The sequence below is a fragment of the Eschscholzia californica genome, unplaced genomic scaffold (genome assembly GCF_041429995.1).
Source record: "Eschscholzia californica isolate CP2 unplaced genomic scaffold, dmEscCali1.0.p SCAF_6, whole genome shotgun sequence".
NCBI lineage: Eukaryota > Viridiplantae > Streptophyta > Magnoliopsida > Ranunculales > Papaveraceae > Eschscholzia > Eschscholzia californica.
The window spans coordinates 36,738,869-36,759,166 of NW_028238483.1; the positions used below are offsets into that span (position 1 = coordinate 36,738,869).

General features: G+C 36.6%; 4 protein-coding genes across 14 annotated transcripts; 3 read left to right on the plus strand and 1 right to left on the minus strand.

Moving 5' to 3' along the window:
• The first annotated feature begins 168 nt into the window (after positions 1 to 168).
• On the plus strand, positions 169 to 8,333 carry QC (glutaminyl cyclase). Its single transcript, XM_086649676.1, has 14 exons — positions 169 to 574; positions 909 to 965; positions 1,552 to 1,587; positions 1,773 to 1,837; positions 1,984 to 2,047; positions 2,259 to 2,376; positions 2,554 to 2,651; positions 2,851 to 2,921; positions 3,076 to 3,103; positions 3,183 to 3,237; positions 3,362 to 4,486; positions 5,289 to 5,766; positions 5,891 to 6,005; positions 7,022 to 8,333. Exons 1-11 carry the CDS (start codon positions 314 to 316, stop codon positions 3,481 to 3,483), a joined length of 975 nt encoding a protein of 324 aa, XP_086505802.1. The 5' UTR covers positions 169 to 313; the 3' UTR covers positions 3,484 to 4,486; positions 5,289 to 5,766; positions 5,891 to 6,005; positions 7,022 to 8,333.
• On the plus strand, positions 5,684 to 8,968 carry LOC147534312 (protein BPS1, chloroplastic-like). 9 transcript variants are annotated; one of them, XR_015228090.1, is made up of 5 exons: positions 5,684 to 5,766; positions 5,891 to 6,005; positions 7,022 to 8,240; positions 8,412 to 8,579; positions 8,653 to 8,968. XR_015228090.1 is itself a non-coding variant. In XM_086649673.1 (3 exons), the coding sequence occupies exon 3, from the start codon at positions 7,032 to 7,034 to the stop codon at positions 8,097 to 8,099; it is 1,068 nt and encodes a 355-aa protein (XP_086505799.1). In that variant the 5' UTR covers positions 5,684 to 5,766; positions 5,891 to 6,005; positions 7,022 to 7,031; the 3' UTR covers positions 8,100 to 8,333. The 9 variants fall into 9 exon arrangements, 2 of the variants coding, with proteins under 2 accessions (XP_086505799.1, XP_086505801.1); XR_015228094.1 differs by having other exon boundaries at positions 5,891 to 5,969; positions 8,412 to 8,705; positions 8,848 to 8,968; XR_015228093.1 differs by having other exon boundaries at positions 5,891 to 5,969.
• On the plus strand, positions 5,684 to 14,435 carry LOC147534311 (mitogen-activated protein kinase 4-like). 3 transcript variants are annotated; one of them, XM_086649671.1, is made up of 10 exons: positions 5,684 to 5,766; positions 5,891 to 6,005; positions 7,022 to 8,240; positions 8,653 to 8,705; positions 8,848 to 10,257; positions 11,095 to 11,224; positions 12,124 to 12,261; positions 12,475 to 12,807; positions 13,537 to 13,720; positions 13,946 to 14,435. In XM_086649671.1, the coding sequence occupies exons 5-10, from the start codon at positions 10,082 to 10,084 to the stop codon at positions 14,116 to 14,118; spliced, it is 1,134 nt and encodes a 377-aa protein (XP_086505797.1). In that variant the 5' UTR covers positions 5,684 to 5,766; positions 5,891 to 6,005; positions 7,022 to 8,240; positions 8,653 to 8,705; positions 8,848 to 10,081; the 3' UTR covers positions 14,119 to 14,435. The 3 variants fall into 3 exon arrangements, with proteins under 3 accessions (XP_086505797.1, XP_086505798.1, XP_086505796.1); XM_086649672.1 differs by having other exon boundaries at positions 5,891 to 5,969; XM_086649670.1 differs by having other exon boundaries at positions 8,412 to 10,257.
• A 2,073-nt stretch (positions 14,436 to 16,508) lies between these two features.
• LOC147534313 (deSI-like protein sdu1) lies at positions 16,509 to 20,022 on the minus strand. The gene is made up of 4 exons (XM_086649677.1): positions 19,608 to 20,022; positions 18,144 to 18,405; positions 17,329 to 17,396; positions 16,509 to 16,955 (listed from the first exon to the last, which is right to left on the minus strand). The coding sequence occupies exons 1-4, from the start codon at positions 19,737 to 19,739 to the stop codon at positions 16,665 to 16,667; spliced, it is 753 nt and encodes a 250-aa protein (XP_086505803.1). The 5' UTR covers positions 19,740 to 20,022; the 3' UTR covers positions 16,509 to 16,664.
• Between the last annotated feature and the right edge of the window lie 276 nt (positions 20,023 to 20,298).

A 20,298-nucleotide genomic window follows, 5' to 3' on the forward strand; every position in this document is an offset into this window, starting at 1 on the left:
ATATGCTTCAAATGAGTAATTTCCTTAGAAAATACATTTTGCTCCAATAAAATGAATTTGGGATGAAAGTAATTTTGATATGCCTCAAATGAGCAGTTTTCTTTCATCATGGACAAGCCAAACAAAGAATATATTGAATGTCACGATTTGGAAATCCAAATATTGAATGTCACGATTTAGTTATTGATTTGCATAAACCAAACAAAGAATAGTGCACGTTAGCATGAATCCTTACTGTACAGAAGTGGGTGACTGCGGACCCTCAATTCAACTTCAATTCTACCTCCTCCCTTTTGACTGACAAATGTAAACCATGGCCACTGGGTTATTGAAGAAGAAGAAGCCTAATAAGAAATCACCCACTAGGTCTCCTCCATCCATGGCTTCTTCTTCTGCTTCCAACACTTTCAGATTCAAAAGAAAATCCCTAATTTTACCTTTTACTCTTGTAATTTCAATACTTTTTCTTCTTTACATCACGTTGAAGAAGAATAATTTTCAGGTTCATTTGGCCGAGTTTCACTCAATTGAAGTTGTCAATGAGTTTCCTCATGATCCAAAAGCATTTACGCAGGTACGAAATTTCAATTCTAATATGTTTTTCGTCCTTTTTAAGAGAGATCATAGATTTGGATTCAGTGTTGATTATGATGTACTTGATTAAGTATCAGGTTCCATTTGAATGTCAATTTTTAGGTTTTTTAATGGTGACTGAATTTCGTGGAGGACTGGAGGGATCATTGATTTTTTTGTTTCTCTCTGATTAAACAGAAGGAAAATCTTCTAATCAAGTTATCATGCACGATGAAGATTGGATTGATTGCTTTTCAATTTGTACATGAAGACTGTTTGATTCTAAGTAGAAATTCACTGAATATTGATTGTTTGTTTGTTTGTTTTGTCATTAGGGGCTTTTATATGGAGGAGATGATTTCCTATTCGAATCAACTGGTTTGAATCGTCATGTGAGTCATTTCCTCCCTTTCATGATGTAATATTGTTTTCTTTCTTTAGATAGAATTAGATCTTTTATATCGATGTTTTAGGTTGGCTTGTCAAGTAGTACAGTACTACATTGTATGTCCTTGAGATAAAACCCCGAATCTCGAGCTTACCGCTTCGGAATCCCAAGCCAAGATTAAGGACATCGGACCCCCCAACTGAAATCACAAGCAAGACCTACACTTGCTTCTATAACATAGACAGACCACCTTACCTGTAGTATCTTAAGATCAGAGGGGCATTCCGAGTGTGGGGTATAATCACAAATTCAAGCTTAGTAAGTGTCAAGACCTTTTGGAAGGGCTCGTAGAGCATTAACCAAGACCAAAGCCCTCTATCCGTTGGACTTGGGTGGGTAGTAGGAAAAACAGCGGTAATTGCTGGGGCTTAGGCCGTTACATTCATTTCAGACTTTTGGCTTATTGTGTTTGCTGCAAACATTTTCTTTTCGGGATACTCAACGAGATACATACTTGTATTAATTAGATAGATCCCTACTTGTGTGTTTGTATTGTCTCCTTAACTAATTTTTTCTTTTGTTTATTCCAGTCATCAGTCCGAAAGGTTGTTCTCCAGACTGGGAAGGTGAGAGAAGTTATACAGATATACGCGCTTGATATGAAAATAAAACATGATTCATTCTTTTTATTGGTGTAAAACCTGTGCAAAATGTAGTATGTGACTATGGAATATGATTATTTCCTTACAAATGTATTAATATTTCGGTTCCTTAGTTATGATTCTTAACAGTTATTGCACAATCTTGTTAGGTTGAGAGCCTTCAAAAAATGGATGATTCCGAGTTCGGGGAAGGGCTTACCCTTCTTGGTGATAGGTATGGGAGAAAACTCTTATATCTGCAGTTGAGTTCATTAAATAGTTAATGATGAAAATTAAAATTTTGTATTTTGCTTTTGTTAGTTTTTTTCAGAAGATTGTGCTTAAAGTGTCCATTTTGTTGAAATTAATGGTGTTTTGTAGGCTATTCCAGTTAACTTGGTTAAAGACAAGTGGTTTCATATATGATCGACATGACCTGAGCAAAGTTTGTGGTTCTTATTTTCCCCTTCTCTTTCAACTGTTCTGATCAGATAAATAATTAGTTTACTTTTGAAAAATTTGTTGATTTCTGTTATAATTCTTTTGTGAACTTGCTATTAGATCATGCATGAAATGCATAACTTGACTTAACCCCCATGGTGTTAGAGAGTTCGTTTACATCTAGTTTCTACTCATTGCCGTTTACTTAAATGTAGTTTGAGACGTTTACACATCAAATGCGAGATGGATGGGGACTGGCAACTGATGGAAAAGTTATATTCGGGAGTGATGGGTCTTCAACACTCTATCATCTCGATCCGCAAACATTCGAAGGTCTTTGCAGCATATTTACTGTATTTAGTAGTCATTAATCTTTATATTCTCATTTTTCAAAAATGTTTTGTTGTTACGGCTGCTGTTTTAGATTGCGTATATTTCCCAATCTTGCTTATAATTCTCACACGAGTACACAGTAGTGACAAGTTGCATTTGTTACTCTAAAATATGCAGTTATAAGGAGCGATGTAGTCAAATACAGAGGTCACGAGGTTCATAATTTGAATGAGCTAGAGTATATTAATGGTGAAGTGTGGGCAAATGTGTGGCAGGTATTGTTCCATTTCCTCTTTGATATATTTATTGTACTGAGTTGTTTTGGTATTCGTAAAGCGTAAAGCATGCTAAACTCATTTGAGAGAGAGAGAGAGGGATAGCAGCTACATATGTTGAATCAACTATTGTCTGTAAATCAGCAACAGTTGCATTCTCTCCTATTCTTGTTTCTTAGTAATGTTATTACTTGTGCAGAGTGACTGCATAGCTAGAATTTCACAAAAGGGTGGGAATGTGCTCGGATGGATTCTTCTTCCCAAATTAAGGTTGATTTATGTTCCTTCAAAGTTTAAATCTCAACTTAAAAGTATTTAGTTTCTTGAAGCTTTTTGAAATCTTTAGATTTCTATATTATGAATTTATGATTTTCTCTACAAAAACTACTTGCAATAGTACTCATATCATTATGCATTTTCGCAGGAAACAGTTGGTATCGGCTGGGTATAATGTATGTACTTTCATGCTTTACAATTCCACAGTTTCATTGTTTAGTTCCGTATTGATCTAGAGAATTTTATATGGTACAGCGCATTGATGTTTTAAATGGAATTGCATGGGATAGCGAGAAGAACCGCTTGTTTGGTAAGCTCCACATCTCCTTTATATGGTACAGCTTCATTGATGTTTTATATGGTACAGCGCATTGATGTTTGTTTACGTCTTTTTCATTTTCGATACAAGTAATTGTCTTTCTTTTTGTTCACAGTGACTGGAAAACTATGGCCAAAACTCTACGAGATCAAGCTTCATCCAGTAGGCGAAGATCAACAACCAAAACCGGGAGACATAGAAAAGCTTTGCTTACGAAAAACTGACTTCTTTTTCTGAGATTAGCTCGGGCCTTTGAAAATATGAATTCCGTTTCGGAGATCAATCTGCAGCAACAAAATCAGAGTACAAAGTACATTCCAGCTTCACAAAATCGGGTAGTTGTTACATTTTAAGTTAGAATCATTTGTTTGTAAAGTTTAGACATGAAGATGAAAGAGAAACACATGAAAATTAGCAATATTAAAATGTCCTCATAGGGATATAAGATTAGTTACTGCAATCTATTTAACATTATAAAAGTGTCAATTACTTGACACCATAGCATATTCACAATCAGTTTCCGAGTATTTTTGTATGCTTTTTCAGTAATATGTGGAGGTGATTTTATCGTAATAGTTGAATGTAATGTTTAAAATTGATGGTGAAATGAACGTTAATGTTATATAATCGAAAAAATTGTTGTTATATTATCTGGGATATACTCTTGTAGAGTGGGAAAAGGAAAGCGAAAAGAAAAAAAAATAGTTAAAACAGTAATAAAGAAAATAACTGTTGAAGGTTTTCCTTTTTGGTTTATGACAAAGTTATAACGGTTATTAATTGGTAATTTTAAGATATTATGATGCTTCTTTTCGCTCTCATATATTATTTGGCCAAAACATCCTAAAAAGATTTAATTGTGAAGTAGTTCTTGTCTTTGGAGTTTACTCTATAGAGTTCTAAAGCTTCCTACACTCTTTCAGATCTCTCTTTGACCATTTCAGATCCTAATGTTACTAACCTTACCGATGATAATATTTTTGAACTTTACAACAATACTTTGTTCAAAAGAGAAATATTTTCTTCCGATAAGCATGACCTGCATTATGGCGAATGCTCCTAAAGAAAATTATTGACTTAAATATTACTAGTTGTATTACTCAGAAACGAAAATCTTGTGGCGATTCTCGTCTTATACGTGTGAGTTTACTTGTGTAAGATGTCTGTATGTATAGATTGATAAGCTTATACATGCTCACCACTCTGAGAAATACAGGCCAACCAATTATACAGGGGGCCGGTAATTATAAGGCCCAAAATGGGGAAGTTAAAGAGAATCAGGCCCAATACTAAATAATAATGAGGAAAAAACCCAGTAGGTAAAAATACAATTTTACCCTCCAAAATGAAATTTTCCGCCCAAATCAGCGTTCTGAACATTTTTGAACAATTCTTGGTTTGCTCTCGACAATTTTGTAAATTTCTGAACAAATCTTAGTTTGTCTCAACAATTTGTAAATTTTTTAACAAATTCGTTTTTGCTTAGACATTGTTTTGCCAAAATATTTCGCATTTTTTTCTTTTGCATTTTACATAGACAAACAAACACAAACATTTTGGCTACAACATTTTTCGATTTGTCTTGTGAAAAAATAAATGGTTTTCGCATTTTCTGTTTTGCTTTCGACATAAATATAAAGACTAAAGCATTTTTTATTTGTCCTTTGCAAAAATTAAAATGTTATGCATATTATCCTTTGTATTTAACAAATCCGTTAACGAACAAATAATATTTTGACTAATACATTATATATGTTGTTAAGAACATAATTATATATGACGCCAACATTTTATAATAAGTCGGGACATTATTATAGATATTGTCAACATTTTATAACAACACAATGATATATGTTGTCAACATATAAGGGTAAAAATGGAATTATGAAAAAAATATGTTGCCTTGTTAACAACATAATTACATATGTTGTGAACATTTTGAAAAATGTTAAAAAAATGGGTTTTTTTTACATTATTATTTTTGAGTGGGTTTTTTTCTTATTAGGGTCTAGATTTTTGGGTTTTTCACTCATTTTATACAGGCTCATCCCAAGAGAGGTGTGTATGTACGGATCGGCTCTTGGAACCAATTATGGGACCCACATCCATGGATACACTATAAACTTACAGCCAATAGCACGAGAGAATACTTCTTCATTTTCGTCTTCTCCTCCTATCTAAAAGTCATGGAAGGCGTGAGTGGTTGCATTATTTTATCAAATCATCTAAATATATAACGTACATCAAGAATCATACAACATATCATACATCTTAAAGATATTTTAACAACTTAAATTCCTAACCGTCGGATCAACTACTTTATAATTGCTTTTACCAATTTTACCGGTTCGATTTATAACACACGCACGCATTCAAAAGATTCAAAAGATAGACCAAGACTACACCAAATCACCCTATTACCTAACAAGAATTTCAACGCAGCGTTTGTTGAAAGGAAGAAATTCATTTACGCGTTCGGCAACTTTCTTCCCGTTTTTCGCCTTCGTAGTACCGTTTCAGGTACAGTTTTCGTCGTTTTTTTTCTTCTTCTTCTTTCTCTCTCTAAAATTCTTTCAAACTACTCATCTAATCTATCTATTGTTAGTCTTTTTGAAATTTTCTGTGATTTTTTTATGTGAATTAGGGTTTTGAAGAGTAATAGATTTTGGTAAAGTTCTGTAGATCGGAGGAGATCATCGCAGCAACTAAATCAGCTCTCAAGAGTAAATTTTCTTGACTTCATTGATATTGTATTAAAAGTGAGTGAAGTTTCGTTTGGATTGTGGTTAATTTCTGTGTATTTTGTTGTTTGATTAGTAGATCTAAAGAAGTAAATTGGTTAGGTTAGGAAAGAATGAATTTTTTATGTTTTTTCTGTGTGTTAGTTCAGATCTATGAGTTTGATGACGATCAATGAAGTTTTTATTGTATTTGATTTTACTTCAAGATGGTTAGGTTATATTATTAGACGATTTAGCTTTTTTCCTGTTAGTGTTTCAAGACGAAATAACCTAATTGATAAATTTATGTTGATTTTTGTATGAATTAAGATCCAGATTGAAATTGAACTTTGTAAAATCAAATCTGTATGATTTTCTCAGATCAGATCTCATAAGTTCTTGTATTTCATTTCTGCAAACATTTCTGCAACCTAAATGATTTTACTGGTCTGGATGAAAATCATCAAGGACCATTGACCAATTGATTATTGGTCTAGTTTGTAATGAGCTATTCTAATTGCTAATCTATATCTCTTATCATATCTGAGATCTTATCTGACTCATGGCTGTGAAGTTCAGATGTTCAAATGAAGATAAGTGAAATATTACTCCGATCAGACAAAAGGATTTTTCCGAACTGAGCTTCTAGAATTAGCATGGGCTGATGGAAAGATATTACTCCGGCAGACCTAAGCTCTTCCCAATTACCTATTGTTATGTCTGTTCCAATCATTTGCAAGGTTTTCCGACTTTTGATACAATCCCTAAACAGCCCAAAATGTAAAAAAAAAATGAACTTTTTAGGTCTGCTTAATCTTTCTTACGGTTGTGTAATTGATTTGCATAGGAGTTGCTTAATAATATGAAAATCCGTTTTTAATTCAACGCCAGTGTTTCCGATTGATTGCGAACACTGAGAATGCAACATATGTTTCGAACCTTGAATGATCTTATCCTTATTCTTGTTGAATTAAGAACTGGACCCATAATGGTGTCTTGCTGTTAATGTTTTTTTTTTTAATTTCTAGCTGATTCCTATATGCTGACTTTTGCAGAAATATCAGAATGAGTCGTCCGCATGATGGATCTAGACCTTCTTTCTTCCCTTTTGGAAACCCTTTCCGTATGATTTTTCCCAAGGATACATATCTTTCACAAAGAAATCTTGATTTATTGAATTCATTTGAAGAAACATTGGCCAAAAGGCTAAGAAATCTCAAAGTGAAGGACAAAAGTGAAATCCCTCGTTTGTCATGGATGAAATTAGCACTGGAGTCACTTTGTGAAATCCACACAGATATCAAAACCCTAATTACAGATCTTAAGTTCCCTGTTTCTGTCTGGGATGAAAAATGGATGGACGTTTACCTAGACAGCAGTGTGAACTTGTTAGATATTTGTATTGCCTTCAGTTCCGAACTCACCAAACTCAATCAGGGCCAACTCTTACTTCAATGCGTTCGACATACTTTGAGTGGTTTAAGCTCAGTGCCATCATCGGATGATTTAGTTAGAAGCCGAAACTCACTCGATGATTGGAAACAACATATCAGTTCAAAGAATAAAAAACTCGAGAATTGCTCTGGTATCTTGCATAGGCTCAAAGATTCTCTTCATTTGGCTAAGGTTAAGAACTCTGCCAAAGGAAAAGTTCTGTTGCTTGCCCTATGTGGAGTTATGGTTCCTACGATATTTATCTGTGGTGTCTTTTCAGCAGCCTTCTCTGGTTCTCCGAAGTCATTAATCGATTTGCAGGTTTCTGGTAAGTTTTTGTGGGCAGATGCTTTTAATGATTTGCAGGTCGATGTACATACTGAGTTTAGGAGTCTATTGTCCAACGGACGTAAACCGATATTGAAAGATCTAGAGGCAGTTGAGTTATCTGTCAAGAAGTTATATCCTCTGATAAGTGGTGAATTAGTCGATCCTGCAGTAACGGAAACCCTAAAGAGTTCTGTCATGGATTTGGGTAAGAATGCAGAAAATCTTTCACAAGGGGTAGATGATCTTTCAAATGAGGTCGAGAACTTTTTTCAAATCGTTCTTTCAGGACGTGATGCATTGCTTTGTAATTTGAGAATCTGCAATTCAAACTCAAAACCCCAAAATAATGGGGGACACAGATTGTTATAATAATTTCAAGTGAAGCTGAATTATCAATTTGTATACAGGTATATCATAGTTTTCTTCTATATTCGGGTTTAGTGAAGATGAAGATCTTGCATTTGGTACTATTGTGCACGTGTTCAATGTTGTCTCAGCCTCGTGATATCTGTAAGTTAAGTTATTGTATTCGTGTGCTCTTATGTAGTATATACTATAAATGGAGTAATTTCTATAATGTGAAGCTTTTCTCTTTGTCCCAAAGATGTGTTATTTTCAAATTTGATTTACTTCGACACATTATCTACCGTCGTCTTATGATCTCGTCTTTTGAATGAAAAGGGAAGAGATGAATCAGAAAGAGGAGGGTATTTAACTTCTCTTCAGTATGTGTGTTGATTATATCTCTCATGCGTGGGGGAAGTTTTCCACCTGAGAATGCTTTGGCTCGTCTCGAAATAGCCTGAGGGGATATTCAACTTTGCAACATAAGTGCCTTCTTGACCTTGAGTAAGTTCTCAAGGTGATGGGTACTTTTCTTGTAGATGATCCCCACTTTGTGCTTTATTTTCTCTTTTTGCAGGTTCCTGGAAACTGAGCATGAGAAAGAAACTGGGAATTGTTTCGATAGTTGAGGCAAGTAAAAAGGAGAAGGTTTCTTCCCCGTGGGACTTAATTTTGTCTTTTGAAAATAATGTCGTGCCTAAGCTAATGTGGAGCCTTGTATGCACTGTGCACTGTCAGCAAGGCGTTTGATTAATAACAATTCTTTTGCCAGGATGGCTAGTACGAGGTATATAAGTAGGGATTTCAAGTCTAGTTGTTGATCGTTCTATGGCAACTTTTTGTAAATCAAAGTTCGGTTTCAGTGCTAGTGCAAAGAGTTGATTGATAAGTCACCCAAGTGCCACTCTAACACCAAATAACAGTTGATTTTGTTTACCAAGATCAACAAGAAATGGAGTTTTCTTTATTGATAATAATATGGGCCAACCTTGTGAACAATCAACTCTACATGTAGAAAACTAAGTTGAGAAGGCGGTGGTACTTCGGAAACCTGCCTAAATCCATTGAGAAACGTGGTACTTCGGAAACCTGCCTAAATCCATTGAGAACCGTGGTACTTGGGAAACCTGTGGTACTTTGGAAACCTGCCTAAATCCATTGAGAAACGTACGCATGCTTGTAAAATGATTTCCAGCCCCTGCATCATTGTCAATTGACACTGAACCTCATGCTCAACTATAATTTGTTTAGACAAGTAACTCTTAATCCTCAGGTTACAGGGATTCACCAGTGATGTTCTCTCAATCATATTAATCCCTACCTAGATTGAAATACTAGTGCTAGAGGAGGTCAAAAATTTCTCAGAAATTATGAGCTAAATAAGTAACTAAATAAAAAAGTGAGTTAAATCAAGCGTCAGGGGAACCTGTAGAAACTCAAAAAAATATCATTTGAGGATGAATCTATCTATCCCCATCTTTTTTGACAAACAAGTAATTAATGGTGACAACCACAAAGGCTTGTTTGTCATAACCACATCACTATTACGATCACGATTGGACAAAGAAAAAACATTGGATCATCAAAGCCCTTCTTTTGAGCTGGTACAGTAGTAGATTTCATGAAGCGTACGATTTCCTCTTTTGGTTACCCATTACTGAACGTGATCTCTCCAACGACCTCCCGTGAACATAACTCCCACAGAGAGAGAGAAGAGAGAGAGAGAGAGAGAGAGAAAGATGATAATCACTTTCAGTTTCACGGATTTGGAACCCCATTTCTGGTGAGGATCAAACCACCTAAGCAAAGTAGAAGAAAAAGAGTTGTTGATGTTCAAATGAATCTAGTGATTTTAAAACGACCCATGATTTCTATCCTTATTCTTTACTACTTGTTCTACTTGTGGGTTTTCTCCATTTTTACTTTTATCAATCCAATTCTTGGACAAGAAAGCAAGGGAGGGGTGTTTTGGAAGAATTTGAGAAACTGGGTTGGGTTGTGAAAAAATGTCAGGGAAGTCATCTTGTTTTGGTTCAGGTGACTGTGCTAGTAGTATTAAGGGAGTTCTTACTCATGGAGGTCGTTATGTTCATTACAATGTCCATGGTAATCTCTTTGAGGTTCCTAACAAATATGTTCCTCCTATCAATCCTGTCGGTCGAGGTGCTTGTGGCATTGTCTGGTAAACCCTTCTCTCTCTCTTTATAGGCTATATAGATCATGAGTTTGATGAAGCAGAAATTATGCTCTGGTTTTGTGTTTGGTCCTTTCTTATGTATTTGGTTGCAAGTGTGAAGCTATTGATGAACATAAGATTTAAATCTACACTAAGGAAATGAACTTGAGAGTGTGGCTGTTTAAAGTTGTTTTGTTAGTTCAAGTGTATTGTGATTTTCACAAAATTAATTTATTATTGTGTTGTCCTGGTCGAACCACGACTAGTCCACTAAGTCTGTGGTGTTAATACGGAGGAAATCTTTGTGAATAGTGCCACATAAGAAAACAGTGATCTAGTAACCAAAATTGTAATTTCTAGTTCCTCTCCACTCATTACCTATTGGTTTTGAGTTGGATGACCACAAACTTAACATATAGTACCAGAGCTAGAACAAAATCCACACGTGCTTAATGTCACCCAAAAAGGAAAAAAAAAGACGCATGTTAGGCTCTAAGAACAACACACATGAGGGGGAATAGTCCCACACTGGTAAAGGGTGACCTAGTAACCAAGAATATAATGTTTAGGTCCTTTCCACTCATTACCAATTGGTTTTGAGTTGGATGACCACAAACTTAACAAAATCCTCGGTATCCACGCACGGACTTATGGGGTCTCGAATTGCCATCCGTTACAGAGCTACCAGAATTAGAACCAACAAATCAAATCGAGTGAGGCTAAGACATCTCAAAGTCGTAGACCATGAGGTCACCCGTCGATAAACTTAGTTTAATTTTGTTCAGTTTGTGTTTGTGCATTTCATTAGAACTGCAACAGAGTCGCTTTTTTTGTGTGTTCCAGTTCTGCTGTGAATTCAGACACGAATGAAGAGGTTGCAATTAAGAAGATTGGCAATGCATTTGACAACATTATAGATGCCAAAAAGACATTAAGGGAAATCAAGCTTCTCCTCCACATGAAACATGACAATGTAAGTTTGTTTATTTGCCTCACCAGTTCTTACCATCTTCTAAACATTTTTTTTATTGTAATCATTTGTTTCAAATGTCTTATATTGTCGGTTCAACTTCTTTCGAGTTTCTGTCGGTTCAACTTCTTTCGAGTTTCCATAACTCGAAAAAGGGAAATGAAATGGGAAAGAGGTGTTGCTTTATCATAATAGATAAATCTTCGCATCAATTTGTTTTACATGATATACCACTTCAGATTCATGATTGGTTTCTTTCACATTGAAACAAGTTTCAGATTGAATTTATTCCTGTGTGAGTCTCCCTAAGTTAGTCCCAGAAGAGAAACTCTTCTTCCCTCAGTCAAGAATTAGCTAGTCCTCAAAAGGCTTCCCGATAAGAATATTTCATGCATCAGTCTCTTTCTGGATACATGGAGATAAGGCTGGTTGTTCAGAACGTGGTTACTGTTTAGAGTCCCTTGCCCTATAGTCCAACACCTTTGGGTGGGCGTAAGGGTTCACTCAAGAACACAACCTGATGGCCACAGGGGTTTGGGTCAACCTAATCCTAATGGCATCGGACTTCAGTACAGCTCATCCTTTAGGGGGGAGGGAAAGCTTACAAAGCTTAGTCCCAGATCATCCATAGGACCTTATGTCGAGGATATTTTGGGTGGGTCGAAGGAGGGTCCTATCGGAAAATCCGGCGCAAATTGGGCTTAGGCCTTGGTGGCCCAGGTAAATATCAAGCTTAGATTGGGCTTAGGTCATCGCTAATCTACATATGGGCATCATCCTTTATAAGCTTCTAAGTCTACTCAATTTTTTGATCCAAAGCATTTCTAACATATCTACTTAATTAGTTGTATGTTTCCGACTTTCCGTAATGGCATGACTCTTCAGTTGTCTCACTTCCGCAGATTATTGCAATCAAAGACATCATACGACCTCCAAAGAGAGAGACCTTTAATGATGTTTACGTTGTTTATGAATTAATGGAGACCGATCTTCATCATGTAATTCATTCCAGTCAACCGCTAACTGATGATCACTGTCAGGTTCGATCTTCCCTTCTCTTTGGGCTTTTACATTCACCATTATATTTACTTTTGTCATGATATATGGGTCTCTAGGTACAACTTTACCTCCGCTAGAAGCTCCAACTAGACCATAAAATGCATTTGAAAATCTTAGTTTTGTTTTTACTTTAGTCAAGGCTTGAATAATGGTTCGGGCACATTATAAACTCATCGTTGAAAATGCAATTGCAGTACTTCATTTATCAGTTATTACGCGGGCTGAAATATGTACATTCAGCAAATGTTTTGCACCGTGATCTTAAACCAAGTAATTTACTCGTAAATGCAAGTTGTAACTTGAAAATCGGAGATTTTGGACTAGCAAGGACAACATCTGAAACAGATTTCATGACGGAATACGTTGTAACTCGTTGGTATCGGGCACCAGAACTGCTCCTTAATTGCTCTGAGTATACTGCAGCAATTGATATTTGGTCAGCTGGTTGCATTCTCGGTGAAATTATGACTAGAGAACCACTCTTCCCTGGCAAAGATTATGTTCACCAGCTGAGACTCATTACTGAGGTATGATTTCCTTACCCTACTTCTGTTTCCAATGCTCACTTTGTATCAACTCATTACTTTTTCGTCGACTTACGGTCGCTTCATATTGGTGTTTGTCATTGGAAGTTTTTCTCGCTGCTTGACAATCTTTTTAGGTGTTCAGCATGTTACTGGAAACTCTACCCTCCCTAACCCTAAAAACCCAACACAGCTTCATCCAATTAGTACTACTCGCCGTCATATTTTATGTTTGTCATGGGAGTTGTTCTTGCCGCTTTACTATCTTTCTAGGTGTTCGACATAGTGTCAGAAGAAACTTTATCCCTCTCAACCCTAAACCCAAACCATTTTCGTTGAATTACTACGACTGCTTTCCCTCGAATTGTTTTTCATAATGTCATGGAAGTGGGTCACGCTGTTTCTCTACCGTTCTTGTTGTTCGAGTAGTGTTACTGGAAACTTACCCCCTAAATCCCAGTCCCTCTCTCGCCAATGACTACATTTTCATCACACATGGATGTATCTATGTTTAGACCAGAGGAGCTGTGCCACCCCTGGTGTTTGAAACCGACCCATTTATGCCTGCGCTCAGCTTCCGTGTCTCGCTTATTGATTCTGAATATTTAGTCTCCCATGTTCTTGTAAAGTTATCATGCTAACAACTTGGTAGGAAGCTAATATCCCTGAGTACTATATATATACACTATGTATGATAACTGTTACTTTGTGTTTGTGTTTGTGTTTGAACAGCTCTTGGGCTCCCCTGAAGCTTCCAGCCTTGGATTTCTAAGAAGTGATAATGCAAGACGATACGCGAGACAGTTCCCACAGTATCCAAAGCAACAATTCTCAACTCGATTCCCTAACAAGCCCGCTCCTGCTATCGATTTGCTTGAAAAAATGCTCGTCTTTGATCCTAACAAGCGAATTACAGGTACAACCACAAACTTCACTTCTAAGTACAAATTTAACAGTCACAACATTTTAGACAGGTACAAAGTATGCATAGAATTTAAAAGCATATAACTTTCTTATCACTTCGCTCATTTTCACTTATGTGTATTACAAAAAATTGTAACATTTTCGGGTGCATTTTATATCAATTTATAATACATTAAATGGTTTCAGAATCATTCTTTTTCTTCCTGCCTGACTGCAGTTGACGAAGCGCTTTGCCACCCATATTTATCAGCTCTTCATGCTGCAAATGATGAACCAGTTTGTCCAAGTCCTTTCCATTATAATTTCGAACAACCTTCGTTAACTGAAGACAACATCAAGGAGCTCATCTGGAAAGAATCTGTCAAGTTCAATCCGGAAACCAATCATTAGGAAATCAAAACGGTAGTATGCTTTTTAAGTCTTTTGTACTTCTATATATACATAGACGTTCGATTGTTAGTTCAATCGCCCAAAACTATCAAGAACTTCTCTGAGTTCATGTCAGAACCTGCAACAACTAGGAGGGGGTTAATATATCTGAATAAGCAATGCTTGTGGGGGTTTCCTTCTAGTTTTTAGACAAGACTTTGAGTATTAAGTAAGTAGTTTGTATGATGAATTTGACCTTGTTTGCTTGTTTTCATAACTATAAGTTGTTTTTATACTGGTGGATATCCCAGCCCCAAATGATTTCAGTAATAACCTTATATGACTGGCTTGATTTTCTTCCCGTTGTTAGTGTTATTGTGGCTTCGAGGCATCCAAGATTTTGGGTAGGAAAATCTTGGAATCCACCTCTTCTCTCCAGAGGTCATGGGCATACTGCCATTGTAGGTGGCCCTTCATTAAAGAATATTTTTCTTCTTTTCCTCCCACAACTTACACCAACCTTTACCACCACCATCTCTCTCGCTCTTCCAGCGAAGGGGGTGGAACGTAGAGAGATAGAGCAGAGACGGAGAGATTGAGCAGAGAGAGTGGTGGTGCTGGTGGGAGAAGAGAGAAGTTTTTCTTGAATCTTGAGGGTCCCCGACAATTAGAGGCAAGGCATTGAGAGAAGAAGAGAGGTCCAAGATTTTACACCTAAAATTTTGGCTGCCCTAGAGACATTTCAGGATGCTCCAAGCCATTGAATCCTCTTTTCACTAGTAGTTATTATAACTGTCTTCTTCGTTCCCGTTACATAACCAATTAACAATTACATTTTATCTCGAACCACCCTTCCCACCACCATCACCCACTGGTTGAACACCACCACTTTCTGTTCTCTCTCACTATTTATTTCGTATTTGCTAAATCTCTTTCTTGGGGTGAAGAGGACCCTCTCCTTTGTCGGAAAGAGAGAAAACAGTGGTAGGAGCTGGTGGTTGCACGTGTTGGTGGGAGGAGAGGAAGAAGATGTGACTCCTTGAGGGTCGTTGGAGATGTCACCCCTCCCTAGCAGGCTAGTTGCTTGTGTATGTAAGCTAGTCAGGGCCAACTTTCTCTGAGCTCTAAAGATCGGTAAGCTTGTGTACATATATAGTACCTTTCTATGCGAGTACTTTTCGGCTGAGTCCTATCACGTGGCATGGTATATGGAGAGACTTGATGGAAGTCAGAACAGAAGTGGTACATTTTGGTCGAGCCCTAGCTTGCTCCTCTAGTTCTCCCAGTTATTGAACTTTCATGAGTGCCATTTGCATATTTTCATTATGGATTGGTTCTGGAAGTGGTATGAAGAGATTGACTAAAAAGAAAGAAATTTGATTATTGATTCACGTTTGTTTTATGATAGAACCGGCCCCAAATACTGAGATGGGACACATTGACTATGGGGATGGGGGAAAGGGAGGCTTAGTAATAATATGGATGGATGATTATTGATTTCAATTTGCTAATACGTCACTTACCTCATCATCCGCCCTCTCTCTCTCTCTCTCTCTGCTAATATCCAGCTCTTCTCTTAATTAATTTTTTAATACCACCATCTTATTTTTTCATAAACTCTGATTTGGCACTCATTTCCACCCCAGATCTTGATCCATCAGTTGATCTACAAATGGTTTCACGGAAGATCGACCGTTCAGCTAAGTGATAAGTCAGTCTGTTCCCCTGTTCAATCTACAGGGAACAGTTGACTAAAATGTATTAAACTAATCTTCATCTAATCCTTATTTAATTAACTCTTTCTCTCTCAAAAACTAACCAAATAGCCCACCCTTTATCCACAAAGAACCACACGTGTTTATGGTCACACGGCCATATAAGATCTTGAACATTAAATGAAGAGGCCGACCAAATCATTTCTACTCTAAAATTCAATTGTTGTCTAGATTTCTGTTCGAAAGGAATCTCTTTCTACAGCTGGTTTTGCCCCCCTAACCCCCTCTCTTCCCTGCTGTTCTTCTAGAATTCATCAACTCATAAATTTCTCCCACATCCATCTACCCTCTTTCCAATTCTATATAAAACCCTAAATCAAAATGCAACTCAATTCTATCCAAACAACTCTCATATCAGAGCGAAACTTCTCCGGTTGGTTATTTATCTACCGTGAATATGAGCAATAAGGTAAGAATTGTACCTGCAGCTGCCGGAAATGGAGGAATTATCCGCCGGAGAAGACCATTACCCAAGAGAGGTCAGATTAAGTCGAAAATCGCAGCTAATTTCTTCTACTCGATTATATCTGCACTCTGCAAAACCACTTCACAACAACAACGATCAAATTCGAATATGGAAATTCAGCTTATTTGAGAGAAACCAGAAATATTAGACTTATATCAAACACTGTATAATGGTAGCTAAAATTCTCTTTCTTTCTTTTTGAATAACATTTTCCGGATTTCAGTGTTCCGGTTTGAACTGAATTCAATTTTACATTTCAAATTGATATCTGCTAAGTTCTCATAACAAGTAACTGTAAATGATGAAACCCACTAAAGCTGGATCTTTTAATTTTCATTTTGTGACTTTTGCTTCATTTGTTCCGTTGGTTGTCTTCCTTGATGTGGAACTGTTTCTTCTTCTCTTCGATTCTCTAGTTCTGAACTATTTGCTGGTTTTGCACCAATAGACATTAGGTTTTTGAACCAAGCTGACTGGAAACCAGGACCACTGGCGGCTCTATTTGAATTGCCCGGATTTTCTGATGTCGCCGTTGAGTTTGATGTGGTGGCAACGTTTGAGAGGAACCGATACGCCACTTTGCTTGCAGATACGATCTCTGCTTTTGCTTGCTGGAACTGTAAAAAACGAGCAATCATCTTACAATTTGAAATGACAAGATCAGAAACCCTTTGTCTAAGATTTGAAACAAGAAAATCATGTTGCTAACACCATTACATCAGGCTCGAGATTAACTTCTTTTGGTAGCAAACCATGCATGGCGAAGTTGCCTGATATCCCAACCCAGTACTAAAATATCAAGATCAAGACTCAAGATCCATTATGATTTACTCTATATATGACGTACTTGGTTTATAAGTTAGTGACGTAATTAAACCTTTTTTTTTTTACTTTTCGTAAAATTGAACTTTTATAGACCATACTGCTGAGAAATCAAAAGGGACAAGAAGAACTTCAGTCCCATCAAATAAGAGGAATGTGTTATCTTACTTTTAGTGCTGTGTTTCCCGCAACTTCCATTGCAGTGTCACCAGCATTAGCGAACCGGTTAACCCAAGCTGGGAAAAAGTAGAAGTCATACAAAGGGTGTTACATGAAGTGAATCATATTTAATACTTACGAGATTTTCTCAGACAAAATATATTGAATCAAGTACTGAAATACACTATATATCCAAGTCATCGAGAGTAACATAAAATAATCCATTGAAATCAGGATAATTTCTGCATCCCTAACGGATATTGATCTACTTCAAAAGTACCTTCTAGCAAAGCCAATTGTCATGACTAGTTGAAGCGAATTAAACAAAAAACTACGTAAACGTATGTTTCAAGAATACCATGATTACAACCCAGCCACGCCATAATCAGCATTTTCAGAATGCTGTGCTAGTTAAGTTGGATACAATGATGGTCCTCATCCCAGTAAAAGTGAAGCAATATAAATATAAACCAGAGTAATTGTGAACAAGTAGTTCATCCACCATTGGGTTGCAATATTAGACTATTGTTATCTAGTAAGACACATTTTTCACTTCCTTGGACAAAAGAACCCTTTCTTGTCATACTCAGTCTAAGAGAACTTATCTCAAGTGCTTCAGCCTTCATGTATAATTGGATAAAGATCAGGTTAGGGTTTAACGGATGATACACTCATAGCAATCAGAACTAACACATGCGACAAACTAAGCTTCACGAGTTCACGTGACCAATAGAAATCAATTGTCACTATGGCAAGTTCTGTAGAAAAACGATGTTACTTTCAGTGAAGACCCAAAATTGATGAGTAATTAAAATCCATGTTACCTGGAAGTTTTGGCACATCAAGCTTTTCACAGAACTCATCACAGAAGTGATTGCAGTTTCTTGATAGTAGGTCATATGATTCTCCAGGCCATTCTCTGCTGAGTTCTCTCAGAACCTGATTCACGTTGAAGATAGAAGCCTTCGTTTTACCAAGGACTATGCATTCGCGATACGTGTACATTGGATTTTTACTAGGTGGACAACTAAAAACGCCAGTTCCTTGTTCACAATACCCAAAGGACCATTCTTCATCTCCATAAACCTACCAAATAGAGTACAACAAAATTATATGCACATAAAGTCCAATAACAAATTTTACAGCACAAATTACATTTCGAAGTGCAGTACCAACTGGCATAACTGAAAAATGATATCAAACGAAGGCACAAACTCATTTATAGAATGATGCGGTACGAAACGATTTCGAAACCTTAACAAGATAAATCAAAGATTATAGCAAAAATTACTTTTGTATAAGGAATTTACAGCAGTTCTTACGAAATCAATGTTCAACTAGTAAGGAATTTCAATATTTATACTTGAACGATATACTCTAATGAGGAAGGTAATTGAGAATATAATAATAGAAAAGATTGCCCTTTATTCAACGAAGAAGCTCAAATTGCTAATCATCCTAAAAAAAAGGTAGACCATCTAAAAGTCATCAAGCAGTTCCATACTCCAACCTTACTTGAGGCTCTAACACGATGCCTCTGAGTATAAGCAACTCGTAAATTATCCCTAAAAATCTTTTTTATTTAGACTTTAGGCGTTCGATAAATTATCTAAAGCACAGTTGCAAGATGAAATAAAAATTTTGAGCCTGGCACACCAGACTTCCGAACAACAAGACGGCACAGGTAACCCCCGGAACCTTTGAAGGGAAACTCAAAATTTTGATTTTTGATTAATATTATACCCTCAACCCCCATCACAAAGAACCATAGCTTTAGGTCCGAGTCGCCTAAACTACCATAATTTGAGCATGAAACAATGCTAAATCCTCTTACTGATTTGATTATTTGAGTTCATGATAACTAAAATTGAACTTCAGGGTGCATTTAAAAGCTCCATGGCAAATCTTAAACCCAGCAAGCATGATGAAGCTTAAGGTTCTCAGAATCTTGAAGATGACAGTATAAACCCAAAATAATTAAATAATGCAAACCCTAAATTAAACAGACAAACTACATGTGCAAGATCTCAAACTTATCCTTTGGAATAAAAAAATCTTACTCCAAACCTTCCTAATACACTTAATCTTTGATGCATAAATCTACAAACTATAGAAAATGTCAGGAGAACTTTTTGTTTTTGTTTTGTTCAAATCACCTTAAATAAAAACCCTAGATCTTGTCGGCATGAATTAATCTCAAACAAATCTGAATAGTATAACCAACCATTCTCAAACAGTGTGCACCTTAGATTTAAACTAGATAATGAGAGAGAGAGGGGAAAAGTTACCTGAATGGCGCTGTGGAAAATACCACCTAAACCAATACCGTCTTTGAAGATCTTATTGATCTGCATAATTGTGTTGTTCGTCTTTTCAGAACCACTGTTGGTAACATCATAGATGTGGAGGATCACCTCCATCTTCTTCTGCTTCTTCTTCTCTCTCTCTAGAACTACTTTCTCTCTCTAAAAACAGAAAATGCTTCAACAAATTTCTCTTCTTCTTCTTCTTCTAGATTTGTTTAGGGATTTCTGTGTGTTTTGTTGTTTCAACTTGTTGTTGTAAAAGAGGGAGAAGAGAATTCCTTTTTCATTACCAACACACCACCTGGCTTAGGTACGGACCGACGTGGTAACTGGTCCTTTCTTCTTTTGTCTGACCCGTTATTTTTTCCCTTTTTCGGATTTATTCTATCTTTCTCTTAAAAACGGTGATATTTCGGACCAAAGGATTAAACAACATTCTCTTGTGATGCATCTTAAGAGCAAGTCCAATCCCAGCCTGTCTTAGGCCGAAAAAACCACTTTTTCACCTAAAATTATTGGCCTCAGCTCAGCCTCTAAAATTCAGCTCCAGCCCCAGCCTCTCTTGAGGCCGAAAATTTGTTCATGTGGGAAACGCGTGTGTGCACTTTTAGTTGGTGTGCGAAGAACGTGTGTGATTTTATGTATATATAAAATACGTGTTTGAACTATTTTT